Genomic DNA, 14,109 nt, shown 5'->3' with positions numbered 1-14,109 from the left:
TTTGTGTATGTGTGTTTTTCAGATGTGCAACAAATGGCGATTGACTGGCTTACCAGAAATCTCTATTTTGTGGACCATGTCAGTGACCGGATCTTTGTTTGTAATTACAACGGGTCTGTATGTGTCACTCTGATTGACCTGGAGCTTCATAATCCTAAGGCAATAGCAGTAGATCCAATAGCAGGGTAAGAAGTTCTTTTTTTATAGTGTTTGATCTGAAATAGTTTTCACTTAAAAATATAATAGTTCAAAACAATACAACAGTCTGACAGGAGTTTTGGAATTTAAGACTGACTATAGGCTCAAAGGATTTTTAAATGTCGATTTCAGCAACTGCATTGCAAGGAGGAAAGGAGGACTATAATTTACCATGCAAAAGCTGGGGAGTACCAGTTCCTCATCACATTAATATCGCTGGCTTAACCGGAGATGCAAACAACCTGTCATCCTCTTAAGAATTGCTTTGGGGTCACCAGACAAGAGCCTCGGGATACTTTTAGGTTAAAGAGAGAAGACTTTAAGTTCCCTTAGCAGTAGACCTTGTAGTTAGCAAGCTTCAAAAATACTACTTGAAAGATGTGCTATTAATAAACTTATATCCAGCACATTTGGGATTTATAAAAGGGGCATAATACAAGTTCATGCACATGACTAAAACATTGAGGTCATCTTTGTTAGTTGAAACCAGCTTTTTTTTTTTTTCTCCAACTACTGATATGTAAATACTAAGTAATTATGGAGTTACTGAATTCATCAGGATTGGATTTCACTTTTTTTTTTCCTGTCTTTCTAATTTTGCAAGCCTCTTTGTTGGTTAAAAAGATGTCTTATCTGACCTTCTTTTAGTTAATAGGCTCATTAATCTTTTTAAATATTTCACAGTTTGTCAAAATATAGTTATAAATGTTTAAATTCCCATCGAGTTTGTTTATATGATTAGAAGATCAATATGGGAATTATGCTCCAATTTTACAAAAGCTATGGCATTATTGAGGGGGAGGGGCAAAAATATATGTAGAGTCTTGTAAATTCAGTCATTTCACCAGTACCAGTTAGTACTGGGCAAGGATACTCTCAAATTAATGACATAGTGTACAATTTTAATCAGAGGAGCTGCTGTTCTTTCAGATGTAAGATGTAGCAAAGATTTGGAAACTGAAATTTTATCCTTGTTACCATTTTAATCGTCCCCAAGCAGTTCAGGCTGAAATGTCTGATGGAACATATCCTGAACTGCCATAAGCCTCCATTCAATAAATGGGAAAATATTTACTGAAGAAACAGCTGTCATCCATATGTGGACTTTTGTCACTCTTTACTTAAAGTCTGATTGAATATTAAGATGCATCATCACAATGGTTTTGATTTTGACAAGAACAGCTTGCACGTAAGAACTTCGCTAGGAAGGCTGTGTAATATAATTCTTGAATGTAGCTCTATTTGTATTTGCAGCAGATGGTTACTTGACTCAATCTGACTGCAGCGATGCTTCAAAAGACATTAGTAAAAGAAGTTGTATTTAAACTGATTTGTTTGGGTTGTTGGATAAGGGTAGTAAGAAAGAATTGGAAATTTACAAATGTGCTAACAGCATTCTTCTGGAATTCTGTTTAGAAATATATTTGCTTGCGTGTTTTTCCCTGGATGTGCTAACTGAATTTCAAATTAACCTTTATACAGTCTTACCTGTCAAAAATGTTAAGAGGTGAAGCTATTGTGTTTCTCTCCTCATTCTATCATCTTATCCCTCCCCATCTTAAAAACAAAGATTCAGAGACCCTTTCTAAATAAAACTGTCAATCTGAAATGTATGTGAACACCATCTCCTTTTCTGAATAGCAACGCATTTTATATTCTCAAGATTCCTGTTTCTCTCTGTCATTACATGAAAGAACCATATTTTGTCATTTTTGTCAAAGGAATTAGGAGTAGAAAACCCCTATATTGTTTGTACTTATTCTCTGCAGGATTCCTTTGGGCCTAGTAACTGTTTAAATGTAATTTCGTCTTGTATCATTTATCACAATAGGTTCTTTGGAATTTTTTATTTGGGTTTGCTCTATATCTCTAACGCAGTTTTTCAGTCATGAATTGGAGATATCTGAGAAAGCAGAGCTCTTTTGTTCTTTTATAAATATAAGCCAGTTTCTAATAGCACACTTTCAAATATCCCACTTTTCTCTTATTACCAGAAATTTTTCTAGGATTAATATTATACTATCTAGAATAGGAACAGTAGGTTTTTCTTTCCTTCAACTTCTACTTTTGGGCCTGCGCCAGAGTATTTTGAATGTTAAGGCTAGAATAAATCTGTACCACCCACTAAAGGGGACATGTGCCACCAGTGAGATTTCCCCTACCTTTTCCTAATTCTATGGTGACTGGTATATCTTTGGCTCATTCTCATGTAACTTCAGAAAACATTGGAATATATTTAAAGTCGTAGAGCTTGACCTTAATAGCAGTAGAAATGGAGGGAGAGTTGCCTTACCTCTTCAAAAGCTGCATTGAAAAAAAAATCTTTTAGTTGGCTATTTTAACTTGTACTTTTAGTGATAATAATGAAGTTGGTTTGTCCATTTGGGAAAAAAAATGTATTTTGGTGGATGTGCGTTACCATGTACAAAACCCAAATTCAGTAGAGTTCTGTGAGATGGCTAACCTGAGGAAAAGAAAAATCCCCTGTCATGAGAAAGAGCAGGAATTGAATATTTTCTAGGTGTAATGTATATCATTTTTCTATAAAGGATGGATTTTTTACTTATAGAGTGTAAATGGCAGAGTTTTTGTAGGATTTATTTGTGAATCCATGACCCCATGTGTGGAACGAGGGTAATGGGTGTCATCGTCTTTTTTCTCTGTAAGAGCAGGCCAACTGCAAGGAACCAAAGTAGTGAAGCTCAAGTCCTGTACACAGGAGTGAATGACAGTATTTAAATAGTTAATAAGCTTTTTCCCATCACCTACCTGGACCCCGACTTCCGGCAAGACTAATCATAGATGAGAAATTAGAGATAGAACTAAAGTAAACAGCTATTAAGGAATAGGATGGATTTATTAAATAATAATCTTAAATGCTCTGTGACTGTGGGAAGCCAGAAATGAGGTAGGTTTGCCGATGCCCATGAAAGGGGTTTTGTAACAAGGTGACTCTTGGGGTAGACATCAGGTTTTTCAATTCTATTAAGTGGCTCCTAGAGCCAGCCTAGGTTCCAAGTTACAGCCTGTATTCACTATTCATCTGTAAGAGGACATAAGTAGAATTGTTGCTCATCTTTGTATGTTAATCTCCTTAGTCTGCTCTATAGGGGAATTAACTCTATAGATTATAGCCCCATGATGGAGCACTATCTATTAGTTTGATGACTCAGATAGTTCTGGAGTTGCTATAGGTTTGAGCATTAGGAAATATCTAAAGACATGCTACTATGTGTTCTTGTTCTCCTCATGGAAGTATAAATATTGAAGGATTGTATACTCATCTATAGTTCATGAGGCCCCTAATCCTAGAACATTCATATTCATATTTTGATAAGTTTAACATTGTGAGTCCTACCTTTTTGAGGAAGAACTATCCTCTACACATACCCACAAAAAATGTTTCTTGAAAATGATGTAAAATTAGTCTCCTTCAAAATCTTTTGTCACACTTCTCTTTATTAGAGGAAAACTGAGAGAATGGACACATTTCATAATTTCAATCATCATCTTACTAAGTTTAAGTGTTAACTTGACCTAATTTTCTTCTTGGAGATCTTGAACTTAAAGTTTCTTTAAAAAATAGATAAATAGATGATAGATAGATAGATAGATAGATAGATAGATAGATAGATGATAGACTAGATGAATAAACCTAACTCCTAAAGTATATTTTGGGTTATTAGTGTATCTTTAAAACAATCTTCACCCTGCACATAGGAACAGTATTCAGATGAGTGGATCTCCAAATTCACCTAATGAAAGGGACCAATGGAGCTATTTGCTCACTTCTTATACTCAGTGGGTAAAATTAATGGAGCATAGTGACTATATCCCTAGTCTATAAATTTGTATTTATTATTCCCCAAGTCCTACCAATGTGTTTTGTTATGTGTAGCTACAAATTCAAGTGAATATCACTATAATGTTAGCTCTATTTTCATTTTTTATCTGTCCATAATCAATCTAAATATCTATATGCTTATTGCCTATTTACATTACTACTACCTTCTCTCAGTGACTCGAACATTCCTAGGTGACATTTAGATTCATAAAGAATTATCTAAACAATAGGCACCTACCTAAATTGGCCAATTTACTAAGTGCTTCAGGAGAGTTATCACTGCCACTTTTCAATCCAAAGTTCCTTTCAGGAGTTGCTGATGTGATTAGGCAAGACAACATGGATATTCAAGTTTGTGTTTCATGGTCTGCACTATTCTGAGGAAGCTTTTTGTTCAAAGGCTCACTCAAAGGTATAAACCCATATTAGCTGTCTTATATATGACTCAAATTATTTTCATTAATTAATTTTGTCTAGAGTCAAATGCTCTAAATTCCTCTCCAGGCCTCTCTTCAGGTGGAGGTTCATATATGACATTACCTTTAATCACTCTCTCGTTCAGATACAAATTATATTGTGATTATCCTGGGATTATGAAAGAGTTATTTGGAGTGATTTATGTTCATTACAGCCTTTACTGGAAACTCACCCCAAATTAAATCAACTCTCACTGTGTCCTTAGTTCACATCATTCATAATAATACAGTAACTCAAAATAAAATAATGCAAAACATTCTACATCTCTATTGACTCTCTGCTGTTCTTTTTTACTCTGTAATTTTTCAGAGTTTATTAAGCTTATCTCTAAATTACTGAGTCACGGTGCTATTTCTGGTAAATATATTTAGTATCTTCCCAACTCTCCAACCACTCCCTATAAAGATTTCTTCTCTGAATTCTCACACTGATTAATGAGGTCCTCCTAAATAGATAAAGTAATAGAAAAAAAAAAGAACAACTACTATATATTAAGTTATGAAAGGAATTTATTATTTCACTTAAAATCTAGATATAAGACAGTCCCTGTATTGGTTCTTTGAGTGGCTCAACAATATCATTAAGGATGTGTGTCCATTTACCTGTGATGTTTGTGATGTTATCTTTAATGTGTGCTTTTCAGGCTAATTCTCTTGTTGTCATAAAGGACTACTGAAGTTATAGGGATCCTGTGTAGGAACAATATATTCAGTTCAAAATAAAGAAAAAAAAAAGCGGGATGGGGGTGGGGAGGGGGAGAGCACTGTATTTTCCTTGAGTGTGGAAGAGCTCTTAAGCAGACATATTTTCATGTCTGTTTGGTCAGAAATAGGGTAGATACCTACCTGAAGGGACAGCAAAATACATTGTTTTTACCATTGGCGTGTGAAAGACAGAAGGACATGGGAGCGAAATTGGGACCAACCTAACATGGAAAAACAAAAATGGATTAAGAACCAACATCATCTACTATAATCACTGTTGTATGATATTTCTTTCTTATGTACAATTCTTTGACTTCTTGTTGTTCTTTCCAGGCACTTAGCGGGTCTCTTTCAACTTATCTAACTTGTTTGGAATATGGACAAATACTTTGTTCCAATTCTTTATTCCCTTTTCTAAGAGAATTATTCCATTTACTTTTGGCCAAGGCCATTCAAATTCATATCAAGGAATGTTTTTCTTATCTCTTTTCAAGGCAAATGGCTTTTTTTTTTTTTTCTCCCAGTAACATTTTACAATACAAAGAAGAAGCTGGGGTGGGGAGATACCTGGGTGGCTCAGCTCTTGAGCATCTGCCTTTGGTTCAGGGCAGATCCTGGGGTTCCAGGGATCGAGTTCCACATCAGGCCCTCAACTGAGAGCCTCGCCAGAGGGAGCCTGTTTTTGCCTCTGCCTGTGTCTCCGCCTCTCTCTCTCTCTCTCTCTCTCTCTGTGTCTTTCATGACTAAATAAATAAAATCTTTAATTTTTAAATTTTTTTTTTAAATAAAATCTTTTAAAAAAAATCTGGGGTGGGAGTTCTCTGGATAACAGTCCTAGTATACCTATTTTTATCTTTAAAAATATACTTTAAGAAACATATGGTAGCTCTTATTCTATCAGATTCTCCAACACTTTTGGAATCTATGTGAATATTCTAAGCCACTGAGGTAACATTAAGTAAATTATTGTTTCACTTTTAAAATGATTCTCAAGTGGCCAAAAACCTCTTGTACTCTCTGCCAGAGAGTAGTTTGCATACTGGAAGAATCTGCACCATTATTAAAAAATAATAATTTTATATTTCCAAGTAGTTTAAAATTATTTCTAATTGTTTCTTACATAGAGTTCTATGAAAACAAAAGGTACATAGGGGCTCATGGTACAGCTTTTGAAAATATATGGATGAATTTCCTATATCACTTAGGTGTAATGAGGACATCGAATATAATGATGTGATATATTCTTTCATGGAGATAGAGTTTAACAGTTATTCACCAAATATCAAATATTACAACCAGATGATAGAGTTATTATAGTTTACAAAAAATACATTCTAAATAACAAATAAAATACTAAGCAGTGATTTTTTTGAAGTTTATGAGGTAAATGGGTCAAGCACAAATGTTATTTTCAAAAAAATAGAAAGTCTTAGTTTATAAACACCACCACAAGGGAAAGAACAAAAATTAAAAACAAATAAGTACTTGACACCATTTCCCCTATGTGTTACCACTCATTCATGTATAACATAAATTCAAAATTTTACTGTAGGTTATATATTCATATCCAACTAAAAAAAAGAGAAGAACAAGAAGGAAAAAAAAAACAGTTTTTACACTGTTATACTTTGTTCTGCTTGACTGCTGAGCCTTGCTGGATATTGATCCAAAATTGATATTTTCCCTCGAGCCAGATTCTTAGCGGTTTGACTAGGGAGAAACAGGCTTGGCTGTAGAGTCAAGGTGGATGTTTTACAGTGTCAAGTAGTGTTTACTCAAGATTCCTTTTTAATCATACAAAGAAAAAAGTCAAACGTTGAGGGTATCAGGTCTTCTTTCGGTTTTACTGATATCATTGTCTTTGTAAGTACTTCTAAAAATTGTGTTTAGGCAGGAAGTGTCATACTTCCTGATTGCCAGATATGCTACAAATCTATAGTCATCAAAATAGTATGGTGCTGGCATTAAAACAAATAGACTGATGGGAGAGAATTGAGAACCCAGAAGTTAACCCAAGCACATATGGTTAACTAATATTTGACAACAGAGCCAAGAATACTCAGTGGAAAGAATCCAGTTTCTTCAACATACTATCCTGGGATAATTGGATATTCACATGTAAAAGAAGGAAATTGGACTCATATCTTATACCACTCACAAGAATTTATTCAAAATGGATAAAAGTCTTAAGTGTAAGACATGATACCATGAAACTCCTAGAAGAAAACATAGCAATAAATCTCTTTGACATGTATACTGGTAATTAATTTTTGCATATGACATCTAAAGCCCAACTAACTAAATAGATAAACAGATAAATGAACCAGTAGGACTATACCAAACTAAAAAGCTTCTGCATAGCAAAAGAAACCATCAACAAAGTGAAAAGACAACATATCAGATGGAAAAAAAAAAGTATTTGCAAACTTTGTATCTGATAAGGGGTTAATATCCAAAATATATAAAGAACTAACACAACTCAATAGCATAAAAAAAAAGAAAGGAAAGGAAAGGAAAGGAAAGGAAGAAAGAAAGAGAGAGAGAGAGAGAGAGAGAGAGAAAGAAAGAGAGAGAGAGAGAAAGAAAGAAGAAAGAAGAAAGAAGAAAGAAAGAAAGAAAGAAAGAAAGAAAGAAAGAAAGGAAGGAAGGAAAGAAGAAAGAAAGAAAGAAAGAAGAAAGAAAGAAAGAAAGAAGAAGAAAGAAAGAAAGAAAGAAAGAAAGAGAAAAAAATCAACCCCATTAAACAACGGGCAAAAGACATGAATAGACATTTCTCCAAAGAAGATAAATGAAGACCAAAAGGTACATGACAAGGTGCTCAACATCACTAGTTAATAGGGAAATTCAAATTGATAGCACAATAGGTTATGACTTTAGGTCTGTTAGAATGTCCCTCATCAAAAAGATAGGAAATACAAAGCTCACACAATTATGGAGGAAAGGGAACCCTTGTATACTGCTGGTGGGGTTGTAAATTGATACAGCCATTATGGAAGACAGTATGAAGGATATTCAAAAATAAAAGTAGAACTACCATATGATATAGTAATTCCACTTCTGGGAATATATCCAAAGGCAATGAAAACACTAACTCAAAAAGATATCTGCACCCCCATGTTCACAGTAGTGTTATTTATAATAGCCAAGACATGAAAAAAACCTAAGTGTCTGTCGATGTATCATTGCATTTTTATCCAAAGAATTTGTGATATACACATACATGTGTATATGTGTATATCACAAATATTATGCAGTGGAATATTATTAACCATTAAAGAGAAAAAAAAAGAGGAAATCCTCCTATTTGTGACAACATAGATGGACCTTGAAGACATTATGCTTAGTGAGATGTCAGACGGGAAAGACAGAAACTGTATGAACTCACTTATTTGTGACATCTAAACAAAAAGTGATAAAAACAGACTCATAGAAAAATAGATCAGATTTGTGATTACCAGTAGCCGAAGTTGGAGAAAGGAAGGATTGGAGGAAAGTGGTCAAAAAAATACAAACTTCTAGTTATAAATAAATACACATGTACATCATGATGACTATAGCTATTAAATGTAGCACCTGGTCAGGCAGTTTCTTGTTCACGGCACCACCATGCTTCCACTATGGAAGTGGGAGCATTCCATTTCCAATAAATACATTGCCACTTCGGTCACAGTCTTCTCTTCTGGCTACCAAATATCCATATGCACCCTTACACATCTAATCCCATACATAGAATACACTACATTTAGGTTGGAGTGGAAGCTTTCTAGGTGATATGTAATCCTTTCCATTATGATCTATTGTGCTTGCTTGTATACAGCAAACTATGAACCAAAAGACAAGGTGTCTTTACACACTGTCCCTTCCATACCCTTTATAAATTGATGGGCCAGTGATAGAATGACAAACAAAAAGTATCAGCTAGAAAAGAAGATTGGAGGCACACAGTAATCATTGGAGTAGAGCAATAATGAAAGCCTGCCAGGAAGTAAAGGAAGGCCCTCCTGCCCTGGAGGTTTGGAAGTTTCTTGTCTAGATGCTATTTCTTTCCCTGTAACATTTCTCCTTGACCATTGTTCGTTACCTATGCTTCCTCTGGGGGGATCTTTCTAGTCCATTGTGGTCAGTACATCTGAAATTGGCAATGGGGAATAGTCTCCCCCTGTGGACTCTATAATTCACAGACTGTTTCTTGTTCTTTTCATTTTGTTTTAAGGTTTGAAGAGGAAAGAAATTCTTACAAAGAATTTTGTAAGCTAGGCTCATAACTATGAGCCTATGGTTATAAATTCCCTTGAAAATTGGTAGAATTTTGATTTCTTTGCTTCCAATTACTTCTATATACCAATATTCTCACTAAGTTATATTCTAGAGATAATTATCAAGCCCAAATAATTTCTTTGTACCTCATACTCTTGGTTTTCTCTATCAGTCTAATGGTGGTCACTGCAAGGCCTGAAAACAATGTTTCAGTGGGAAACAAACACCTTTTGTCTGAAAGTGAAATTCTTCTGTTTAATTGGGGGGGTCTTTATTGGCTTTTTTGCTCAAAGAGATTTTCAGTGTTTTGTTTTGTTTTTTACTATTCGGGTCCTAGAAACAACTTGCTTTCCAAACCTGGGAGGCCTCAGTTCTGTACTTGCTCTATTTCCTTTCAGTTTTTGCTCTCAACCAGACACTTCTAATTTATACTTTTCTTTTTCGGTAGTATCTTATTAAAATAAGCATTAGAAACTAATACTAATACTATTATACTTTTAAACTTCTTCCTTTAAATCCACAGGCTCATAGAGCATTTGTGTTTTTTTTTTTCATATATCTATATCTATATATATATATACATATATATATATATATATATCAAGACACTGCAAATGACATTTTTTATTAAGTATTTTTAACCTTGAATATTTTCAATCCTGAGCAATAATTACCTTGATGCTGCTGCAATAACAATGAAACCAATGTTACATATTTTAAATTTTTGTTAAGGTGGTTCTGTACTTATGCTACCAAGTTTTGAATTTGTCGTGATAACACTCACTGCTATAAATTTCAGTGGATAGCACAATAGGAATTTCATTTATTTGCTTTCTGTGTTATTGCTCAAGGTAGAATCCAATGCATGTGTTCTTAGCTATCAGCCAACTTTTCTTCATGCGATGAATCAAAGATGGAGGCTCCTTTCATCTTGTGGTTCCTGTGTCCTTTAGGGCCTGAGAATCCTCTGATTTTTTGACCAAAGAGAGAAAAAAGGCATATCTGCCTTTTCTTCTTTCTTTCTTTCTTTCTTTCTTTCTTTCTTTCTTTCTTCTTTCTTCTTTCTCTTTCTTCCTTTCTTCTTTCTTTCTTTCTTTCTTTCTTTCTTTCTTTCTTTCTTTCTTTCTTTCTTTCTTTCTTTCTTTCTTCTTTCTTTCTTCTTTCCTTTCTTTTCCAATTCCAGCTTAGTAGCTACTTTTATTATTTCAGCTACATTAATAGTTAGTGACATCTAGTCAGTTGGTCATATCTGAAGGTAAGGGGGCTAAAATATGTGGTTTCTAGAGGCACCTGGGTGGCTCAGTGGTTGAGCATTTGCCTTTGGCTTAGGTCGTGATCTCAGGGGTCCTGGAATTGAGTCCTGCATCCGACTCCCTGTGAGAAGCCTGCCTCTGAACCCTCTGCCTATGTCTCTGCTTCTCTCTGTGTCTCTCATGAGTAAACAGATACAATTTTAAAAATATATGGTTTCTAACTGGGAAGTTGTTAACCACTCCACATTTTAGAAAGGGAGGAGCATGAGCTATGAGCTTCTGGTAACAGATGACTGTCTGCCAGTGTAACCACTATCTGATTTTATTTTATTTTTTGCATTTTGGTTAATAACAAATGTAGAGAAAATGCCTTTGTTTCTAAAAAGTATTTTAAACTGAGTGGTGTCTTGTTTTGCCAATGTTTTTTACATTCCCCTGAATATTCAGAATTCAGGTTTATCATTTTACCTTGAAAGAGTCATTTTCATTCTCCTCTTGAGACATTCACAAATCCATGTGATCTTCTAAAAGTTTGCTTGGCAAACACATAATCAGAGAAACAAGTATATTATACCCTGGCCAGCAAATGAAATGATAGGCATCTTCATATTGGGGCAATTTCTCTACTTGTGGCAAATTCCTAGAACCTAAACACCCTCTTTCTGGAAAGCCCAGAGACACCATGAACTCTCCCCACTCGAGCTGCAACTCTTTCCAGATGATTGAATGATGATTATTCTTCTATTTGTGCTTCTTAAGATCTCACTGCTACTACCAGGCCACAGAAAGCTTTATTTTCCAGACTGGCTATCTTGGATTTTCTTTAATATACACTAGAGCTAGTTTTAATTTTTTTCCTTGTTTGTTTTGGAGCATACTTTGAATAGATATGATGTGAAATTCAATCTGAGAGTAGAGGACAAAATGGATTATTGGTGGAGGTAATGCCAGAGGTAAAAGAGAGAGAGAAGGTGGCTGAAACAGTATAAATGTAGCATAATAATGATCAGTATGTTTGATAACACTTTACACAGTAACAAAAATCCTAATTCCGTCTCCTTAATTGATAAGTAAATTTATTTTCTCACTTAGAGGAAATCCAGAGAAGAGCAAGATTGGTTGGATCCAGGCTTGGTTGAATTGATACCTCAACAGCATCATTAGAGAGACACATCCCTTCCATAGCTCTGCTCTGCCATCCACAGCTACATCTTTTCCCCTCCATGGTCATAAGGTTGCTGTGTAGCAACTGAGGGAAATTGCTTACTTACTCCCATGCAGCAGAAAAAAGAAAGACATTTTGTCATTTATTCAAAGACAGTGAAAACTGCATCGATGACACCTATGATGATTTAACAAGGCAATTATTCACACTTTGGCTCCCAAACATGTTTTTTTATTTGTTTGTTTTTATGCTGAAGCATGCTAAATTTACAGAGAAAACCCTAGTTTATTCCATAGAAAGAGATACTTTAAGGATCTATAGTGATTCCCTGATGAATAAGACAAACGTAGGTTTAGATGATTGAAGATAGGGAAATTTTTAGTGAGAAATAGAACTAGCTGCTGCAAACTCTACCTTGCTTAAATGCTCTTCTTACTCTTTGGAGCTGTATCTGTTTCAATTATTCAAAGACAAGTACTTGGATAAGTAGAATAATAATACATACATTTGAGGTTGCTTAATAAAGAAGATTTTTTTTAAGCTGTGTCTGGTTTTAATTTTTAAAAATTTTTGTAGAGTTATCCCACATTGGATTTTACTCATCATACAATATTGTATGATATAAAAATAATTTTAAGTATATTTTATTAAAAGTAATTGTATTAAGATGAATAATAGTGAATAGCTCAAAAATTGTTTCATAATCTATAGGATCAACAGCTAAAGTATGATTAATTGCAATTAAAGCTAAAATACCATTTTTCTCAAGTGAAATAAGAATATTTATTTTATCCAATAATATTATAAGTAAATTTAGAAGATCAGTCTCTAATCTTAAATACTTGTAATAAATAGTATTTTTCAAAACTTATTTCTGAGCTATGACATTTTCTAGGAGGTAGTTTTAAAAGATTTGAATTGGAAAGATCTTTATATTATTTATTTTTCATAATAATATTCTTAGTTTTCATAATGTAGAAGCATTATATGCTGAGACAAATTATAATGCAATACTTTATGGAGCATCCAGCTCTGCCCCTTTGTCCTGTTTGAATTGATGCCAAATATATCACATGAAATTCATATAGTGAGCTCATCTGTGCTATTCTCTATGATGGAGGTGATTTTATTGAGCATGTTCTCATAGATGATCTCAACTACCCCAGAACCTCAAGTCACTCTATCATCATTTACCTGAAGACTCAACTATTTGTTACATATAGAGAAGTAGTCAATTAACTACTTCTGCATTATCCATCTTACTTTCTTTGTGTTTTGTATTACATCAGAATATGAATAGGCAGTTCTGCTAGGCCCTCTTTTTTGACACAGACAAAGAAAGATATTAATATCAGGACACCTGGGTGGTTCAGCAGTTGAGCATATGCCTTCAGCCCAGGGCATGATCCCGGGGTCCTGGGATCGAGTCCCACATCAGGCTCCCTGCATGGAACCTGCTTCTCCCTCTGCTTGTGTCTCTCCCTTCTCACTCTCTGTGTCTTCCATGAATAAATAAATAAATAAAATGTTTAAAAAGAGAGAGAGATTACTATCAACACCATTACTGACTATTTACTTTGGCCAGTCATTGTTCTAAGCACTCCCTATAAATTGATCAGTTTAATCTTCATGGTATCTTGTGAGGTAATGAATACCTTTATCTTCGTTTACAGATGAGGCTTGGAGAGGTAAACTACTTGTCCATAGTCAACGAGCCAGTACATGTTGTAGTCAGGGCTCAAACTCAAGCGACTAGCATTCTTATCCACTACACTACACCCATAATGAATCAGCTTTAATATGGGAGGAAGGGGGGGGTCGGTTAAGATGAGGAAATTGGGAGTTTATGCTGAGCTACCATTCACGCACAAGATTGGGTACTCAGTCCTGAGGAAAATGACACTCGGGAATGTGCAGTATGGTGATTTTGTACCTTAACATGGGACACCTGTAAGTTTGCATATGTGTCCGTTCTAGGAAGATGAATAGAAATGACACACTGGATTTATTCTGAAAAATTGAAGTAAGTAACCATATGACATTCTGAAAAAGGGAAAAACTACAGAGAAAACAGAAAGATCAGAGGTTGCCAGAGGCTGGGGCAGGGGAAGAGGAGAGGATGGATGGATAGAATAAAAATAAGTTTTAGGGCAATGAAACTGCTCCATGTAGTGCTGCAATGGTGGATACATGTCATTCATTATGCATTTG

General features: G+C 34.7%; 1 protein-coding gene across 1 annotated transcript in view; it reads left to right on the top strand.

The window, feature by feature from the left end:
* The window catches only part of LRP1B (LDL receptor related protein 1B), a 1,815,754-nt gene that overhangs the window by 912,286 nt on the left and 889,359 nt on the right, over positions 1-14,109 (top strand). The window contains exon 7 of the mRNA XM_041739937.1: positions 23-185. Within this exon, the coding sequence (XP_041595871.1) occupies positions 23-185 (163 nt within the window). The remainder of the gene's footprint in view (positions 1-22; positions 186-14,109) is intronic.

The sequence above is a fragment of the Vulpes lagopus genome, chromosome 24, assembly GCF_018345385.1.
Source record: "Vulpes lagopus strain Blue_001 chromosome 24, ASM1834538v1, whole genome shotgun sequence".
NCBI lineage: Eukaryota > Metazoa > Chordata > Mammalia > Carnivora > Canidae > Vulpes > Vulpes lagopus.
The sequence above is the reverse complement of the archived record's forward strand: the minus strand, read 5'-3'. Positions and strand labels throughout refer to the sequence as shown.